The sequence below is a fragment of the Lipophrys pholis genome (assembly GCF_963383615.2).
Source record: "Lipophrys pholis genome assembly, chromosome: 13".
Taxonomy (NCBI): domain Eukaryota; kingdom Metazoa; phylum Chordata; class Actinopteri; order Blenniiformes; family Blenniidae; genus Lipophrys; species Lipophrys pholis.
The window spans coordinates 2337533-2357358 of record NC_137632.1 but is presented as its reverse complement, the minus strand read 5'-3'; the positions used below and the strand labels follow the sequence as shown (position 1 = coordinate 2357358).

The following is a 19826-nucleotide window of genomic DNA, read 5'->3' as shown; positions in this document are numbered from 1 at the left end:
ATGACGTCACCCGGACCAGCAGTAGAAACTCTGCTTGTCCTGGGGTGTTCTGTCAATAACACATCACAATCTGATTGGCTGGTGATCCTGTCACTCAACCCAATAGCAGCGTCCAGCTTCCATCAGAGGTGAGCAATGCAGTTACTGCTGTGATGCGTTTAGAGGACGTAGGAGATTTGAGCTCCACAAAATAGAACCAGTCATTTTCTGGATAAAGTTGCATATTGAACAAGCAGCCTAACTGATTCCTGAATCACTTTTTAATCATAAAAAACAGAAAAATCTTTTTTGACAGGGCGAGCAGTGCCCTGCTGCCCCTGACTGCTCACCTCTGCTTTTGATGAACATGGTTGACGAGCTGCAGAGCTGCTGACGTGCCTACTGGGACAACTGGTCTTAACAGCTATTGTTTCTCTTAACTCTTGTTGATCAGAGAAGGAAGAACTCAAGAGTAAACATGTCAGTATCAACTCGCCCGTTTCCGCTGCTCCTGCAGTGTTTTACAGCACCATCTTAACTGTTAACCTCCTTTCTGTCTGCATTTCTGTTTCAGCTTATCTTGGTTGTGGTGTGTCAAGAATTACTTGATTTTTTCCTAGCAATGCTAACTTCTGGAGTTCTATACTATAGAGAGACGTGTCAAAGACATGTTAGTTCAGGGGCAACATTTCATTTTGAGTGGGCCGGACCGGTAAAATAGTGCTGTAATAACCTTTATTATTAAACTTTAAGGTTCTTCTTTGTTGTGGTGCAGAGTCTACGTGAGGAAAATGTCTATTTGTTTTACAAAATCAAACACTTAAAACTGAAAATGCAACAATCTCATAAACATAAAGCCAATTTTAATGAACGCTTCTGGTGCAAAATACAATGAAATGTCTGAAAAACTTCTCCTTTATATTTAGAAGTTTGTTTGCCAACTTTCATGGCAACATCACCAATATCTCAGCTCGGGTCTCAGGGTTGCGTCTGCTACTCTTAAGAAAGCTATTTAAAAAAATTATAAAATCATTGTTTTCTTTAAAACTCTAGTGAATTTGCTCGGTGGTTTGTTTGTCTGGGTTGGAGCCTCTTGCAGGCTGGTTGTGTCACACACGCCTCATGTTTGACATCCCTGCGATAAAGCATCTTCCTCCCACTCGCTGATTTAACTTTGCTGCTGTTACTTTCTCTTGTTGGTTATTCTATATTAAAAGTAATTAACCACAAAACGTTTGTGGAATAAACAGTACTGTGCATTCGTTATTGTAATTTGAAGATTATGGCTTTCTGACAGGAAATGAGCGATCCAATACAAACATTAATGACTGAAGCCAAACTTTCATCCATCAAACCCAATTCTAAACAAAGAAGTCCTTTAAAGTTGAGGCCGACATCGATTTATACGTCAGAAACTGGGATGAAGAAAGACAGACTTCTAAATGTAACTGGTATGACACGCACCACAGAAACTGGAGGACAAACCACCTCTTCGCTGCTCTCCTTTATTCAGTTTCAGATGTGTCCAGAAGCGTTTGGTTTAATAATCCCAGGTGCTCACCACTCAGCCTGGAGCCAGGCTTTCATCTCTGCAGGATGCAACCACATCACAGCCCATCCATGACATTTTAGTCATGAAAGTGTATAAAACCCAACCAGAGTACACACACACACACACACACACACACACACACACACACACACACACACACACACACACACACACACACACACACACACACACACACACACACACACACACACACACACACAATAACCACACAAAGCAGGCAATCTGATGGCAGCACTTTCCATTTTATTTAATGAACATAATTAAATATTAATGTAAAGAAAAATGAGCGAGAACTAGAAATATCTTTAATCCACAGAGGCGTTTGGATTCAACACCCTCCCACTTCCAACCTCATTTCTTTCCTGCTCTTTTTCCTTCCTTCAGACGAGCCAAGCTGGTTCAGTAAACTTGGCCACCTTTTACAGTGTGTACTGCATCATAAACCCGCACAGGGTCAGGCTTTGGTAGGCTGTGCCACAGTTTATAGCAAATATCTCAAGAACATCAAGGCCACAGACTTAAAACTCCTCAACCTTATTTACATCATGTGGGATGAAATCAAAAAACAGAATCCAACATTTTTTTCATTCTCTTTAAAGCTAATAAAAACTCTCATCAAAGGGTTAGAATAAATAAAGGTAAAATAACAAAAGGTCTTTTTATCTGTTAAAAGTGGTGCTGGAATAGGATGGAATGTGTAGAAAAATAAGGTTCAAGTTAAAAAAAAACAACTGTTATCTAGACACTTCAATAGATAAGCATGCTCTTATCTGTGAGAGCTCCACTCTGCACACAAAAGAAGCAACGGAAAGGCAGGAATGTGCGCATTTCATGTCATTCAGTTTGTTCCTCTGAAGAGGGTGGAGATCAGCATCGCTTCCTCTCGTCTGAACAGAATAAGTCCCGATAAAAAAAAAAAACTCCACCTGAAACAGAGAGGTTGAAACACTTTCAGTTCTGTGACTTCACTACACTCCAATGGTGTGTGAATGGGCTATGTAAAGCACTTTGGGGCTGCTCACGCAGCTGTAAGGTGCTACAGTATATAAGTGAAGTCCATTTACCATTTTTACATGCAAAAATCAAAAATCACACAAATTGATGCATCAATAATAGAAATAGCATGAAATGTCACATTTATGAACTTCTCCATGACTGTATTGAATATGACTGATCAACTGCACAGATAAGTTAGTTGGAATAAGGTGAATGCTTTACATCTTTGTAAATTGCATTTTTCTTATTTTAGAAGGCCTGATTGATAAAACTCCTGCATACATTATGCTAGACTGCATGCTCCTGCATGCTCTTTCAGTTCGGAGATGTTTTGCTGGTGATTAACTAAAGCCCCGTTTACACAAGAACGTTTTCAAGTGAAAAATTAACATTTTTGTTCCATTTTGGGGTTTGTTTACATGACAACGTTGCTCAAAGTCACTGAAAACCTCGGCTCCAAAGCTATAACTTTGTGAAACTCTCCGACTCCGTGTCTGTGAAGAAGGGTGACAAAAGCAGATTTTTAAAAATACTCTGACTCTGTGGGAATGGGGTAAAATGCAACTTTTCCGAGGCGCTGCTTCTGCGCATTCGCACCATAGCTGTAGTAGATAGTTCTTCTGCACATACGCAAGTAGATGGACAATAACAACAGTGGCGGGCTCTAGAGTAGCTTGACTCCCAGTCCATATTCTCAAAAATACAATCCAGGAGATAACTGGCCACAGAAAAGATCTTTTAATTAAGTCTGCAGACAAAAGTGATGAGCCAGCTAAAAACAGACACAAGCACAAACAACACCAATGTCAAATACACTAAATGAATAATGTGTATTACTTTGTAAGCCCTTAATATATAAGTCCTAAATGTTGATAAATTAATTATTTGATAAGTTGATTATTTGAGCATTGACCTACACAGTCCAACAAATAATGTGATTATTTTTGATCACTTACTGAAGTCACAGGGGTGTCTCTCTCTTGTATAAGGCTGCACTGGTGGGACCCTCAAACCGCAGTTTGATGGCCTGTTTGAGATTAAGATGTGGGTCTGTGGTTGTCATGGTCATCATAACATCTTCTGGCAAGGCACTACAGGGTGGAACAGCGGTATAATCGTAGCAAACCGGTGACAAAATGTTCTTCTTGGCGACAGAATCCCAAGCCTCCCCTTGATGTGGACTTTGTAGCCTGTATGGGTATCCCAGAGGGGGGCTCTCTCTGTTTTTACCACCTATGGGACAGTCTTGCCCTGGTGTTATCCCGAGAGAAGCCATGACTGAATGCCATTTTCCACCAGTGTGAGCAGTCACATCTGCTTTCATTAGGTTGGAGCTCAATCTATTATGCTTGTCATGATCATCAAGTCCGGATGACAAACCTTTCTGAGGCAGTTGGTGATGATGCACCATGGCAGTAACTTTACAGACTGAAGGAGGGCTGCCTTTGGGAGGCCTCTGGCTGCTTCCTTGGAGGCTGCCCACACCCGAGCTCCCAGGTGGAGGAAGGGTGGAGGGACGGCTACGACTGCGTGGCAGTGAATGCTGCTGGATCTGCTGAATGAAGCTGAGGCTGTCGGCTGGCACTGTCTGCACCGTGGCCAGGGAGTGGCAAGTGGATGAGGTTTGGGAGCTCTGCATGGAGTGGAATCGCTCCGCAGTGGAGCTGGGAGAGGATACCGAAGAGGAGGAGGTAGCAGCTGTTGCTTTGCCTCCATTACTCTCAGAAATGCCTGAGTAGAAGATCTTAGGTCTTGCAGGAGATACAGTACTAGAGTTAGGCAATGGACCTAGGTATGGCTTGGCTCCATAGCTTTCCAGGAGCCTGACGATGTTAAAGTGTCCATGTTTCCCAGCCACCTTCACAGGACTGCGGCCATATTTGTCCATGTGATCAGGATTAGCTCCTCTTTCTAGAAGCATTGTAACAATGTTAGTATGTCCCTCCTGGGCTGCGATGCTCAGGGGTGTTGCCCCCTGATTGCAAGCAAGGTGTATGTTAACCCCGTTTGCTTGTAAGAGACGACGTCCTACCTTTACATGCCCTGTCCATGCCACTGAATGCATTGGCGGCCTCCCCTCTAAATCTTGTGCATTTGGGTTTGCCCCATGTTGTAAAAGTAGCTCCACAATTTCAACACATCCCTGCCAGGAAGCTACATGAAGTGCTGTGCGTCCTTCAGAGTCTCGGGACTCCAAGGGCACACCCCCTTTCTCTACGACGAGGGTAGCCATGTCAAGGCGACCCTCTAATACCAAAAGGTAGAGCAGAGGTCGTCCCTCTGCATCTCGGACGTCAGTGTCAGCTCCTCGCTTCATGAGCAGCTCTGCAACATCAGCATGGCCCTCCAGGAGGGCGGCACCCAGTGCGGAGTGTCCGTCATACGCCCTGTGGTCGATGGGAGAACGTCTGTCTAATAACAACCTAACAGTGCTCCAGTGACCTTCTTGGGCAGCCAGTATGAGAGGTGTGCGTCCTTCGATGTCCATCTCTCCAACGCGGGCCATGCTGCCGCTTTCTGTCAAGGCAGCACAAACAGCCCGGTGGCCTTCACAAGCAGCAGCGTGGAGTGGAGTCCAGCCCAGGTCGTCCTTGTGGTTCTCATCCAGGCCTCGATCCAGCAAGGCTCGGACCACCTCCACGCTGCCTCGTGCTGCTGCCAGGCAGAGCGCTGTCCTGCCTTCGCAGTCAATGGCGTCCACAGCTGCTCCCCAGAAAAGCAGCCGTGATACCGTCCTCATGTGACCCATTGCTGCAGCTGCCAGCAGGGGGGTAACAGCCGCTGCAGCGGGGACGCTGCCGTCAGGCCCAGCAGTTTCATCCACATCAGCACCAGCTTCTAACAAAAGCTCCACTACGTCTTCGTGGCCCTCATAAGCTGCCAGTAGCAGTGGTGTCATTCCATCGTGATCTCTGTGGCCTGGATCTGCTCCACGCTCCAGTAACCGACTTGCAACCTCACCAAAGCCTTTGACGCCTTCAGCAGTAGGAACACAGAGGGCTGCAACTGACAGAGCCGTGCGTCCATCTCCATCAGCCAAGTCTACATCTGCATTGTGGTCCAGTAAGATCTCCACAGCCTCGTGATGGCCCATATAGGCAGCAGCAATAAGCGGTGTGCGGCCTTTGCTATCAGCTTTGTCGACCTTTGCCCCGTAGCCCAGCAAGGTTTGAGCAATTTCCTCATGACCCCCCCATGCAGCAGCTCGGAGGGCAGTCCGACCATCACTGTCACATCCATCTACATCAGCTCCTGCGTCCAGCAGCTGGCGGACAGCCTCATTGTGTCCTCCCCAAGCTGCTGAGCGCAATGCCGTCCAGCCTTCACTGTCAACATGTTCCATCATCTGTATGGCGGTTTCCAGGGCTTGGCTCTTGGACCACTCTAAGAGCACAGACAAGACTTCCACGTGACCCTGCCTGGCAGCTAAAGTCAGTGGTGTTTGGCCCTGATGGTCACTGATCAGTGGATCAGATCCACGTGAAAGAAGAAGTTTTGCTAAATTCGAAGAACCATCATGAGCTGCACGAGCGAGCATCGTCTGTCCATCTGCAGATCCCGGCTGGTTCACAGACACTCCACTGTCCAGCAGCTTCTTCACAGCCAGTGCCTTTTCAAATGCCTGGTGAGATTTAGTTCCCTCTCCGCCTAGATGATGCAATCTAATGCTTGGGTCTCCATCCAGAAAACAGTCAGTAGAGACAAGGCCACTTCTTAGTAGCAGCTGAGGGACATCTTCACTTACTGGGGCAGGAAGCTGAGTTAAGGATGTGGTGACAGCTTCACTGCAGCTGTGAGTCAGAGCAGGAACACCTGTCCAAAGCAGCCACAGTGCTAATAATGAAGGTTTATCTTTATGGTGACCTGAGCAAATCAAGTGTGTAGCCAGCTGGAAAGTGTCCTCGATGTCCAGTTGGGGTCCCTGTAGCGTTAGAGCCATGGCGAGCATGCTGTGGCCGTCGATTCGGCTGCACAGGTACTTCTGTGTACAGTACTTAACGTCAGTCAGCCACTCGGTGAAGCTGGCATGAAAAAGTAATTTGGTACCTCCAGGACCATTAATCAGGAGAGGGGCCAGGGTGCGCAGTTTGTTCTGGAAATCCTGAAAGTTGAGCGAAGTGTCCTGAGTCCAGATAGCTGTGAACAGCTGCTGGGATGTGAGGGGCCTTGCTGCTGCCAGGAGGACATTGAGAAGAGGTCTGACGTAGGCGAACAGCCCCCGGGGGAACAACCTCTGGCACAACCACAGGTAGAGGCCATTGAGAGTACCAGGGATGTCTCGGATCTCACGCAGACCCACCAGCGCTGCTGAAACACCGTCCAGCACACGCTCCAGAAAGAGAATGCAGCCGCCACTCTTGATGTGCAGCAGGTTGAGCATGTCCGCCGTGTCGGGGGTGAGCTGACGTCGAAGCGCCGCTTCTTCATCCAGCCGACAGAGGATGTACTGCTGCACATCACGGACCGCCGGGGGCTTCCGCAGATCATCCAGACACAGTTTACAGAAACCTACAACATAGAGAACAGTTCACAGCTTTATATTGGGCTTGATTCCTCTTGAACTATATTTTGGTTCTGAACTCTTCTTCACTATTCTCATCCTTACACAACAATGCAGCAGAGGTGTTTGAGGGCCCAGTTTATACAACGTTTTCAAGTGAAAACGGAAAACTTTCATTATGTTTTGGGTGTCCTTTACCTGTTTAAGAACACAAGTACATGGACAATAACAATGTTTGCCTCCACAGTGTCACGTGTCCCAGTCAATATTCTCCTGGGACTTGGTAGTTTTCTGGTTGAGAGTCACCCGTAGGAGCAATGTCCATGTTCGCCATCATCAATGTCAATAGTGTATTATTCTCTGTGCGCACGTGTGTGTGCTTTCAATACAAAAGCAACCAACAGCGCCAACTCGTGGCCTGGCAGGCTAATTACATCGTTTTCAGTGTTGCTGCCATTTACAAAACTTTATCTCAAACCAAAACTTAAAAATGATGCGTTTTCACCTGAAATATCATTTAAACATAAATAAACCTCAAATTGATTTAAGTTGGATAATTTATTCACAGTTCACATTGAATTGGACGGGCTCTGGAACCCCGAGCCAAACACTAGTACACATATTCATTAATATTCATTAATATAACCTTCAAATTTAACTTATATGGTTTAAAAAGTAACCCTTAAAACTTAATGTTGAATAAAATGACGTGGCAGTTTTCCAAATCATGCTACGTTTCTCAGATTGAAGTTTTTCCTGTCGCCAGCATCAGGACTTTTAAGAAGCTATAGTAGCTATTGTGTTTAATTTGTACATAATATTATCTAGAATATTTTAAATTTATTGTTATTGTTCAGAAATGAGCGTTGGTTTGAGTACTGCTGAAACAAAGCAATTTCCTGTGTAAGATCAATAAAGTGCTCCTCTCTATTATTCTTTTATTATTAAGTGTTTTATTATGTTTTCTTTGACGTGTGTAATTCTAATCTCGACTCTGAAGTCCCTGATGCCCCCTCACACCGTGCCTGATGCCCCCTCACACCCTAAGAAATAAATGATCTATTGCTCTACTGTTTCAAGTAGTCAAACATTTTCTTTTTCCATAGTTACCAAAGAACGCTGATGCCATTTCTGATCAATTAACTGGATTACATAAATTATTTTTAATGTTTAGATTGCTTATTAGTACTTATTAGTAAAAAAATGCCTCTATATGCATCACGAGAAAGTGGCACACATTAATGAAAGAAGAAACCATGAAGTGGGCTTCATTGGAAAATGAGACGCTCCACTGACATGATGTTATCCACTGACTCTTCCAATTAGCAGCAACTTGAAAATAGCTGTTTGTTGCAGTGAATTCTCTTCTTGACACCACAGACAATATATTAAAGCCCAATGTAAGTTACACAACAGTTCAAGTGAAAATGCATTGTTTTAAATCTTTGACAAGGAACTGGTTGAAGAGCGACCCACAAACGCCAAGACAATGGCTGGACACTGAGGAGGAAATATACAGCAGGGGAAAATGTACTTTTCACTTGAGAGTTATGGAAGGAGATTTTCAACAAACATGGCAGAAATTGACTGCATTTAAGGTCAAATCCCAGTCTCAACGGATCAAAAAAAAAAAAAAAAAAGAAAGGAAAAAGGAATAAGAATGCATTTCAACTTAAAAAAAAAAAGTAGTTTATGTTGTTGTTTTTTGCAATTTACTTAAAAATTATAAAATAAAAAGTAAAAGAAGACATAAAAGTCTATTTTCACAACAAACATTTGAAAAACGATTACAAGGAAGTGACAGAAATGCTGAAAATGATGTAATTAGCATGTTGGGCCACTAGTGGGTGCTGTTGTTGTTTTTCTTGTTAATGGAACCACACAGACAAGGGAGAACACAAACATTCTAGTGGACAGACCACCAAGTAGGATTGTTATTACAGTGACTGTCAAATACCAACTCCAGGAGAATATGGACTGGGAGTCACGACACGACGGAGGCCGCCAGTGTTCTTATTGTCCGTCTACTGAGCATGTGCAGAAGAACTATGAACTATGGCCGTGGTACACATGCGCAGTAGCAGCGTTTCCGCCGTCTACATGACTATGGAGGTGAACCGTTTTCAAAAACTTCCACCTTGGGAGCCTTTTCAAAAAGTTAAGTATTTAGTGGGTCTGAACACCATTGTCATCGACAGTCAAACACAACCAACATCTTTCATGTTGGCTTAATATAATTGTAGAGCAGAACCTGAGAACATCTTGCACACGGCCTTGTGGCGGCGGACGGAGCAGACCAGCAGCAGCCAGCCCGGCAGCAGGTGTTGATGGGCAGCGAGGAGTTCCGCGATGGAGCCGTGTCCTCTGCCTCCTTCACCAGACCCATAGTCCACATCCAGAGAGTCCACCACCACCATGAGAGTCTGGGCAGGGGGAGGGAGGTCCAACAGGGGCCCCAGCACGGCTCTGAGGAGACGTACAGTGAACACTTACATTCCAGGAATGACGAACAGTACTTTCCGAGTTTCTTCTGTTTTCTCCTCATCTGTCTTATTAAGATCAAAATATTTCAACAAAATTCACAAATTGACAGAAACATTTAAATTATTTACTAAACCTGCACAAGATAAGATTTATTTTTCTGAAGCCAACTGTTTAAACAACCAACACAACACGCCTCTATGATTTTAAAATGTTCAAACTGGCTGGCACTATTGTCTCTCCAGCGCTCACCACTGAAGACAAAGGCATGATTACAGTACTAAAACAGCAAAAAAAACTGCAGTACCCACTGTAATTAAGCATCAGAACACATTGTAAACCAGTAAAACTTGGCACAAACCCCCTGAGTCACAGAGGAGCTGTCCTTTGAAAGAGCACAGTCAGCACCCACACCCTGCTGCGATCTAATGGTGACTCAGGTTAATGGTGCTTTTAATAAGCCCCCCTCCAGACACACACACACACACACACACACACACACACACACACACACACACACACACACACACACACACACACACACACACACACACACACACACACACACACACACACACACACACACACACACACACACACACACACACATTTGTCTCACACAACTTGCGAGGCACACTCATTGACACCAATAGAATCTCATGTAACCAAAACCACATCTTAAAACATAGTGAGTGCATATAAAACACTGCAGGGTCTCACTTTCCGCCCCACAAGGAAGGGTGGAGAGTGGGCACTGTCGGTGAACTCACACAGACCACACACAGACACAATGACATACGCAAACATTGTGTGTTTTAATGGATGGAAAGACGGACGGACGGACGGACGGACGGATGGATGCTGCATTCCACAAGAGGAGATTCGGTTTGGTCTTGAAAGTGTCTGAGAGTCTTTTTAAAGGTGACAAACAGTCATTAACCTGTGACACCAGCCTGCAATAAACCAAAGCTGGACTGAAGTCATTTATCCTGCCACAAACACAGTGTGTGTGTGTGTGTGTGTGTGTGTGTGTGTGTGTGTGTGTGTGTGTGCTGTTATTACTGTTAAGGCCTATGTTTAAGGAAGGTCTTCTCATCTTTAGTCATCAAACAGGTTATTTTTCAACCGGTTGTGTAGATAATCTGCGGACATCAAAAAAAAAAAAGAAACACAACTGTTTCTTAAATCTTATGAAAAAACCCTAAAACTGATCACTGACCATTTCCAATGGTATAGAAGAAAAAAACCCCACTGAGATTAAAACAGCTAAAGTGTTTACAAGATACTGAGGAGGTCTCGGGGAGCTGTAAACAACACTGCTCTCCAAGTGTTCCAGCAAAGATCAGTTTATTCTGGCACAGGCTCAGGAATTAATCAAACAAACGCTAAATAAGCAACTGAAAGAAACAAGGTCACAAAGCACAGTTACAAGTAGAAGTAGAAGTACGCCTATATGTGATAAAAATACTTTTTTGGTATGTAATGTAATGTAATGTAACATTTCAACTTCTTCTCTGAGTTTCTTTAAATCCAGAAGTAAAGATTAATGTTACGTATGAACTTCTGAGTTTCTAGAAACCTCATGCATGCACAGGAAGAACATGCAAACTTCTCAAACATTGTTCATGTTTACTGCGTAATGTTCTCTGCAGTCATGTGTATTGTTTGATCACAAAAAACGACAAACCTCACAAGTGGCACCTACGAGTGGCCGAGCATTAAAACGACATTGTTTTCATTGTTCTGGCTTTTGTTGCATAAACGGACTTGGTTTCTAAATCGTTGTCTTGTAAATGTGAGACTTTCCTGAAAGGAAAACGCAAGAATGTTTTTACTTGAGACGTCTTTCTAAGCAGGGTCCGAAACTATTGTTATTGTATGGATACAGTAACTTAATTATTCGCAGTTACACCGATAATAATTCAACTCTGATCAAAGTTTTGAACCATGAATTAATTTATTTTCTGAACTGAAATGACAGGCTGGATTTATTTTAGAGGAATGTTTATTTATAAGGCAGAAACAGGGAGTTTTGACTTTCACACAATATTGCGTGCGTGGATATGAGTTAGAAACAGAATTGTATGTTTGTAAAGGACTCCTTTTGTTTCTGTAGTCGTTCTACCTTTCCGTTGTTCTTTACTTATTAAGTTATGTAGGAATAGAGAATTTTAACAGTCGTGTTGAAGAATATTTCAAGATGTTTGTGTTTTTTACTTTGTGTGACTTTTCAACATCAGTCTGAGAGAACATATCTAATATGTAATAAAAAATCTATTGTAAAGAGTGAAACTGATGAAATCAAACTGAATTTCAAAACTTATAGTTAAAAGAAAAAATCACAGAATACATTAATATTCAAACTGGGTGTCTTCAAAATAAATTCCTGATCCTGTTGTCCCATGATAATCACAAAATAGTATTAAAAATGTCTGTTATTGCCATTATATTATTATATAATTATATAATTATCATATTATGCTGTTATAATCTATAAGTGATCATGGAGAATTACTTCTGCAGTGGATAAATATTTGATCCTTTCATTGTAACTCTGAATCTCATCGAGGTTAAAACAAGTGTGAATCCATCATTACCTGATAACCGTCATTCAGCACAGAAAAGAAATCCACACATGCAGGTAATCGGTTGTGAAACTTCAACATCAAAGACATGAGTCATCTTTAATGATCCCATTTTGGCAAATGATGCAGGCTGTGAGCTCGCCACGCCTCCTGGGACGGAAGCACATCAACCGCTCGCTCCCACAGCTAATCTGAACACAAATAAACTCATCATAAACGAATCAGCAGACAGTTAGATAGACAGCAGTGAGTCAGCGCAGTGCGTCCGGTGCAGGAGCGTCTAGAAACCCCCTTCGTTTTAGTGCATTGGAGTTTGAAACCTTCTCAGTTTAATTATCTTTTATAAAGCCCAAACTAGTTGAAGTGACTTTCAACAATGTGCCGTTTTTACCGACGCCTCTTGGTTAAAGACACAGTGAAACGTTCCCAAAACAGCCCCCCATTTGTCACTAAACTAATAAAGAATCGACTTCACTCTGTGCTTCATTTGGCAAAACTGATGAGAGGTGCGAAATGTCCCGGGGCTCGATGGGACCCGTCAGCAGGACCACATGTTTGACACTCCTGTTGAGAATGCTTTTACTTCAAATGTGAGCAGACGCCTCGTCATCGTCCCAACGCCTGTTTTAAAACTGTTTCCATGGTTCTTGGCGTCACTGTGCAGATGTTTGTTTCATGTTAGAGATTCCCTCGTGTTCCTTGATCTTCTGCTTTTCGTTGCTAGTTTTAGGCCATTTTCATGTTTGAAGTGCAAACACGTTTTAAAAACGATGTCCGTTTACAAAGAAACAGCAGAAACACTGAAATCTATGTACTTAGCATGTTTGGCCACTAGTGAGTGCTGTTGGCTGTTTTTGTAATGAAACCACACACACGTGCAGAACACGCTATAAACATAAGCAAGTACATCCGTATGGACAGACGACAAATATGTTGTTTCAGCATTTTTTCCATTTTAACTGTTGGACCTCTTGAGGTTTTTATGACAGTTGTTATTCTTTATGTTACTCCAGCTATTTTCAACAGTTGTGAACATTTTGAGTTATTGATTCCTTTCTTTCTTTATCTATCTATCTATCTATCTATCCATCTATTTATTTTCCTTTTTGTCATTGAGGCTGTTTTCCTTTCTAACTTTTGAAACTATTTCTAGCTATTTTAGCTGTTTTTAGTTACTAAAAAAGTTTAAAAAGTAGTTTTTGTATTTTCCATTGCAACGTCAGTTTGACACCAATCACCACTCACTTTTACTTAAATTGGAATAAAGTAACAAATGTTTGCCTGCTTAGGATTCACACAATAGAAATCCAAGTCTGTGTGAATGATTCCAGACACAATAATCCAGTTTGTTCTGAGGAAGACGTTTTCACACCTCACATCAAAACGTGTGACTCACCTCATCACTTCAGTGACAGGACAGCTTGAACTCCTTACAGTTCAAAGGAGATTGAATTAGATGGCCTAGATGCAGCTTTGTTACTAAAGGCTTATCAAACATGCTTTAGAAGGTAACACTCCCTGAATGGATACACCCTCAGAGGAGAGCAGGAAGTGTAATTAACCTTTTATTGTTCTTTGAGCTTTGCTGCTACGTCCAGATTACACGGTCGTGGACGCGTGTCAGTGGGTGACCTTTGACGCTGCACTTTAATTGGACCTGTTGAGTGGAAACATGTTGGGGAGGACCCTGCAGTAATTATGGGGCTGCAACAAAGCCAGTCCAGCACTTTAATCACTTAACATTTGTTCTGACCTGCTCATAGTTGGTGATCAATGACTACAGCGCTCTTACAGGCCAGCGTCTGTCACCTGCAGCTTTTATTTAAAACTACACAGAGAAAAAGATTATTTCTTTACTGTGATAATGCTCATTGGCAATGTGTCTCATGCTGTTGAGTACTGGGGTTGTACCCATGACGAGCTTGCAAAATCTCTGCCAAAGCCAAACAGCTTTTCTGTACTGTTGACTCTTTTATTTTTTTATTTTTTTGGGGTGGATTGTAAAATCGAACTATAAAGAAACAGGACATATCAACAGTTTAAGAATGTATTCATTCAACAAATTAGATTTTATACAAGGTTTATTGCCAAAAACATTGTTATATGTTGCAAATATGTGTATCTATCCATCGTCTGTTCCACTTTATACAACTTAGGCCCTGTCCGTTCCATTAAAATGGAGAGAACCTGACATCCGTATGGACTGATGAGGCATCGGATGATATCAGGGAGAGTCTCAACTATTAAACTACTGATCTGGACCATAAAACTTGAATACGAACCTTATACGGTTTACTGGCGCATGAGCAGAAGGAAGTATTTATCATGGGAACGCTGTTGATGTGCATGTGGGGTAAGAGGCTCCATAGCCTCCATCAGTCTCTGCAGGAGGAAATAGCGACCGAGAAAGAATCTTTCTACCTTGGGAGCCGAGATAAAAACTTCATGGATCCAGTGGATCAGAACAAGTGTAAACGGGCCTTAGAGTCACAGGGTCTGCAGCCAATCCCAGACAATTATATGGTGAGCAGCAGGGTCCATCACAGGACAAACACTGAGAGACAGACAGTCACACATCCTCACATTCACACCTGAGAGAAATCAGGCCTGTTTACTGGAAAGTAAATCTTAGGCCTCGTTTACAGGACAATGAATACGAGTGTATCCGCAAAACTTCCTTCCCTTTTGGGGGATCTGTTTACACGACACCGGTGTTCTGATCCACTGTATCCCTGAAGTTTTTATCTCGGCTCCCAAGGAGGAAGATTCTTTCATGGTCACTGTTCCCTCCTGCAAAGACTGATGGAGGCTACAGAGCCTCTTACTGAGCCTCTCTCCCTCCCTCCCCTCCCTCCTGATCATCCAGTTGTAAACAAACATGGCCGACCCGTGGTGGTACGATCCGTAGTGGTACGACCCGTAGTGGTACGTCCCGTAGGGGTTTGACTCGCGGTCCATATTCTAGTTTTATCCTCCAGATCAGTAGTTTAATATTTGAGACTCTCCCTGATATCATCCGGTTCCTCATCAGTCCATACGGATGTCAGGTTCTCTCCATTTTCTTCAGATTTATAGTGTTTTGTTCTCTGCACACGTCGGTGTAGTTTCATTACAAAATCAAGCAACAGCGCCCTCCTGTGGCCCGGCAGACTAACTACATCGTTGTCTCTGTGTCCGCTGCTGCAGAGGAAACACAACAGTTTTTTATAACTGATTAGGTGTTGTCACAGGAAACGTTGTCGTGTAAACAGGGCCTCATGTTCAGATTGCAATATGGGAACACCTGAAAATGCCTGGCAATTTGTTGAAAATACAATCAAAACATTGAAGTAACTTCAAACTGTCTTTCTTCATTTCTTCAGCCCTGTTTACACGACAACGATTTAATGTGAAAACGGAAAACTTTACTTGCTTTTTTGGTGTCCATTAACACAGCAATGTAAAACACACTGAAAACAATGTAGTTCGGATGTTGGGCCAAATGTTGGTGCTACCTTTTGCCGTTTACACAGCGACGGAGCCCAAGCTTCTTTGAAATGTTCTACCTTGGGAGCTGTTCTCAAAAGTTGCCTTTTCATGGTCTAAAAGCTCCGTTGTCGTGGAAACATGCAAGCAAAATGCAAGAAGAGAGAGACAGCAGCTCTGCAATTGTTTTCATGTGCAGCAACTCGTAACAAGCTCACAGAAATGTCGGTAATTGTAACTCCAAGCTGGTGTCCTAGTAGTGCAATTTAAAACTTACTTCCTCCTCTTATGCACTTCTAATTCTAATTCTAATAAGCCAGAAAAATCATGAAATAGAGCAGACCTGCAGGTCAAGGTATGACATTTTACTTTCTGCACTAAGTGAAACTGTGAGCAGATATAAAGATCAGCGAGGAGACATTGGGCTGCTGACTTCAGCGAGCTGCTGGCTGCTTTTAATGCATGCATTCCACCGATGCCCTTTTCGCTGCCAACTCAGGCCCATGTTTCATCAGTTTGTCTACGGCTGTTCTCACATGCCGGAGTTTTCGCCCACAGCCACTTCTCCCTGAAAACTGCTCCAAACACAAGCGGCTGCTGGCTGCGAGCCAGTCTGACGGGACTGTGGAATCCTGCTCGGTACTTCACACTGGCGCAGAGCAAACACAGGAGGAGCGTAAAAGAGCTCAGACTCATGGCAAAGTAAACAAACCGGTCGAGAGCTTTAAGGTCCTGGAGAGGAAGGTGACCTCGCTGACTGGTGCTGGGATGGTCACAGGAATACTGAAGGCCTTTTTCACCTCTTTGTTCCCTTTCCCCCCCTCCTCCTATCTGAAAGGATGTTGTGTCGTAAATAACACTGTTGCATTCATTCAAACTGGAAGCCCATTGTGTGCGCTGTGAATGGGCTGCATTATGAGTGAAGAAATAAATGTAACACCAGGAAGGAGGGCTACTGCCATCTTTATCCTGTAACTGTCCAGCCTCCTATAAGCTTGTAAGAAGGTCACACGGTCTTAATGCTCCAGACTCTGACTTCGCTGACAGCCTGAGCAGCAGAGCAACAGAGACGCTTCCATGCGTTAATGGATCTTTTTTTCATAACAGGGGCAGAGGCTGCTCTTGTGTGACATATTTCTCTTCTCACTGTGAAGAGTGTTTTTGTTTGTTGTCACAGTTTTTTATCACAAGCTCCAGAAAGGCTGAGAGGAATTGGAAATAGAGGGCAGTGATGGCCTGAAGGCTAAGGAAGGAAGCTTGTAACCAGACGTCCAGGTCACTGCTGTCGGTCCCGGAGCAAGAACACTCAACCCCCCAACTGGTTCGGCTGCCAGGAGGAGCAGCTGGCGAAAAACTTGTGCCAAACATGTGGATCACATGACCTGCTGGGGCAAACCCAAAAGCAAGTGATGAAAACATGTTTTTCTTCAATGAATATGGATGGTCTCATGGGGCCATTCTTTAAAAGAAAGGTTGTAAATCATCAAAAGAAAAACTTCTTTCCTTCTTGCTATGTTGCTGAAAATGAATCTTTTTAGGTTTTGAACTAACAGACAAACTCTGAAATAGTTCCTGTTTTAGAGTTTTCTTGTTTCTTTATTGCTTGTTTACGAGCACAGGTTTATTCTGGGCAGGTCACCAGTACATCACAGGGCAATCACAGGGATAGACAACATATAGTAAATGGATTTGACTAATTTAGACCATTGCAAAGCCTGGATGTCACAGAAGTGAGTTGGAAAGTGGATTCTTACGGGTTGGAATGAATCAACAGCCCGGTGCTGCACTGCTGCAGCCTTCTGCTCCCACTTTGTTTAGCTCAGGTCAAGTATGAATAAAGTAGCAATTGTTGAATTAAGAGAAGGATTTACCACAAGATGGTCAATAAAGTAACTTTGAACTAAATTACACTGCCAGGGGTATACCAATGGCGGCAGATGCCATGCAAGATCCTCAACGTTCAGCGGTAGCCATCTGAGGATCAGTGTCTTTCCCAAGACACTTCTCCATCTGTGTAGAGGGCAAGAGGAGGAGGAGATAAAACTGCCAAACTACAGATGACCTGCTCAACTGACACAGTCGTAACCGCCTGCACACATTCACAGGCAATTGACCTTTGGCTAAGCCCCGCTCCCCAAACCAACAGCACCAACTGCTTTTAAACCAATCAGCTTTTTAAGATAAAAGTGGATTAAATCTTTCAAGTACGGAGCTGTCACCTCTATGTCATATGTAAACAGCTATATTTAGAGTTTGTGGTGACAACTGCAGACTGCTGAAATGCAGCGTTTACACAACAAGAAAAAGTTGCAGTGCAGGATTCGACCTGAGCTGTTTGTACTCATGTGATGCTGAGAAACCACTTTTTCCCACAGAAATGCCTCACGTGTCATTCGGTTCTGCTTCCATCAGCACGGTCCGCTCTATGAATTGTGATCCCACACATACTGTCAATTGACTCCAACATGCACGCACACGCTGAGCTTCTGGATATCTTTCAATGTTACTGGCAACTTTGCTCTGCCTGGCATCTGGCAAGAACTGCTGTGCAGAAAAATCCCCTTGAGTCAGTACAACATCCTTTTCAGATCCATCATGTCAAAACTTGCTATTGCATCTGTACTTTGAGCAACTTGTGGAGTAAAACAGAAAGAAATCATCACACAAACCTCTTGAAGGTGTCCTCGGGGTCTTTCTGACAGGCGAGAGGCTCCAGAGTGGACGACACAGAGGGGCTGCTGAGGCTCTCTTCGTACCCAGGAGAGAGTAGAGGTGATGCCCTCAGCTGCTCCACCAGGCTCAGGACAAACCTCCACCGCACTGTGCTCCTCTGGTCCTCCCTCTGGCAGAAGTGAGAGGCCAGGCATCGCCGCGCCAACCCTGCCGCCGACCCTGCCTTCGAGGTGGGCCACACCACCTCGGTGCACAGGGCCGTCTTCCCAGCGCCGGCGCCGCCCGTCACCAGCAGCCCCGGCGCCGATCGGGCATCCAGGCAGCGGCGCAGCTTCTCCAGGGCCCATTCCCGGCAAAAGAAGCGCCGGCCCTGGAGCAAGCTGGAGCTGCAGCCAAATCCCCCGTTACTCATTTGTCCCTGGGGGTGTGGGGAGCCAGTCAGCGGTGTGAACTCCACATCCCATGCTCCTCCAGGAATTTTACTCCAGCGTGTAGGTTGAGCGGCGGCTGCTCGGTGACAGCTCCAGGCGCTTCCTGCACTGGGTGATAATTATTATCAGTAGGTGTCTTTTCCTTGTAGGTGTTCAGGCGACAACCTGGAGTCAGAAGGAGATTAAGTCGGCTAGAGATGCATCTCTTCTTTCACTTCATTCATCTTGATCCTTTTGTTGCTGGGTCTGAAACATCACGATATCCACACTCCTCCTGGAAAGTGTGGAGCTGCTCTGTCAGAGATCAGAAAGAAGGAGAAATAGTGAGTGGAGCGAGAAACTGCCAGCATGCCTTTCACAGATTTAATGATACTGTATCTCACCCTTCCCCTGCCTTTGTCTTCCCTCTGGATTCCTCTTTACGGCTTCAGGCTTTCAGTTTCTGTCCTTATTTTCCCTCCGAGCATCGATCCCCGTACTGCAGCCTGAGCTTTAAATTCCTCTCTCCTTCCTCACACTCTCGGATCTCCGCCTTCCCTCTGTTCATTCGTCACACCAGCCTGCTCTCTCGCTCTGTCTCTCGGTCTGTCATGCTCTCTGGTTTTTCTAGTTTTTTTTTTTTTCGTCTCCACCCTCCCCTGTGCGTCTCGGCATGTCAAGACATGAACTGGAGCAGCCGGCGAGGGGAGGGAGCACTCGTGTGGCTGTGAGTGAATCCACAGCTAACAGGTGGGAGGGGTTACCTGGGGTCAAGGTTCAGGCGCCGGGCAACCTCAGACTTTAGCTTCAGGTTATTCGTCCATGCAGAGGTGAATCATGATGGTTTTGTTTGGTTGAAATTCCTCTTTAGGACATTGTGGTAAATAGATTTGCTCACATGTGGCTCTTTTGTTGCTTCAGCAGTGTCAACATGCCTTTAGGCTCCTACAGACTGTGATTCTATTAAATCTAAGTTCACAGCTCGCTGCACTGTAAAACACAAATCTAATCAACTTTAGACCTCGACTTGAAGTTTGCTGTGTGCAGATTGAACGCAAGCTGAGTCGACGTGATTGCACAACAATAACGCGTCACAATCATGAAGCATGGACGGAGCCCTCAACGCTGTGGCATTTATGTGTTTGGAGAGAAGTGCTCCAAAA

At 44.2% G+C, this 19826-nt stretch overlaps 1 protein-coding gene across 2 annotated transcripts; it reads right to left on the bottom strand.

Moving 5' to 3' along the window:
• Nucleotides 1-1774: 1774 nt before the first annotated feature.
• Nucleotides 1775-19266, bottom strand: ankrd50l (ankyrin repeat domain 50-like). Of its 2 annotated transcripts, none has more exons than XM_080478881.1 (5): nt 19068-19266; nt 18250-18978; nt 9301-9515; nt 3505-7057; nt 1775-2478 (listed from the first exon to the last, which is right to left on the bottom strand). In XM_080478881.1, the coding sequence occupies exons 2-4, from the start codon at nt 18663-18665 to the stop codon at nt 3510-3512; spliced, it is 4179 nt and encodes a 1392-aa protein (XP_080335007.1). In that variant the 5' UTR covers nt 18666-18978; nt 19068-19266; the 3' UTR covers nt 1775-2478; nt 3505-3509. The 2 variants fall into 2 exon arrangements, with proteins under 2 accessions (XP_080335007.1, XP_080335008.1); XM_080478882.1 differs by having other exon boundaries at nt 18250-18973; nt 19068-19262.
• Between the last annotated feature and the right edge of the window lie 560 nt (nt 19267-19826).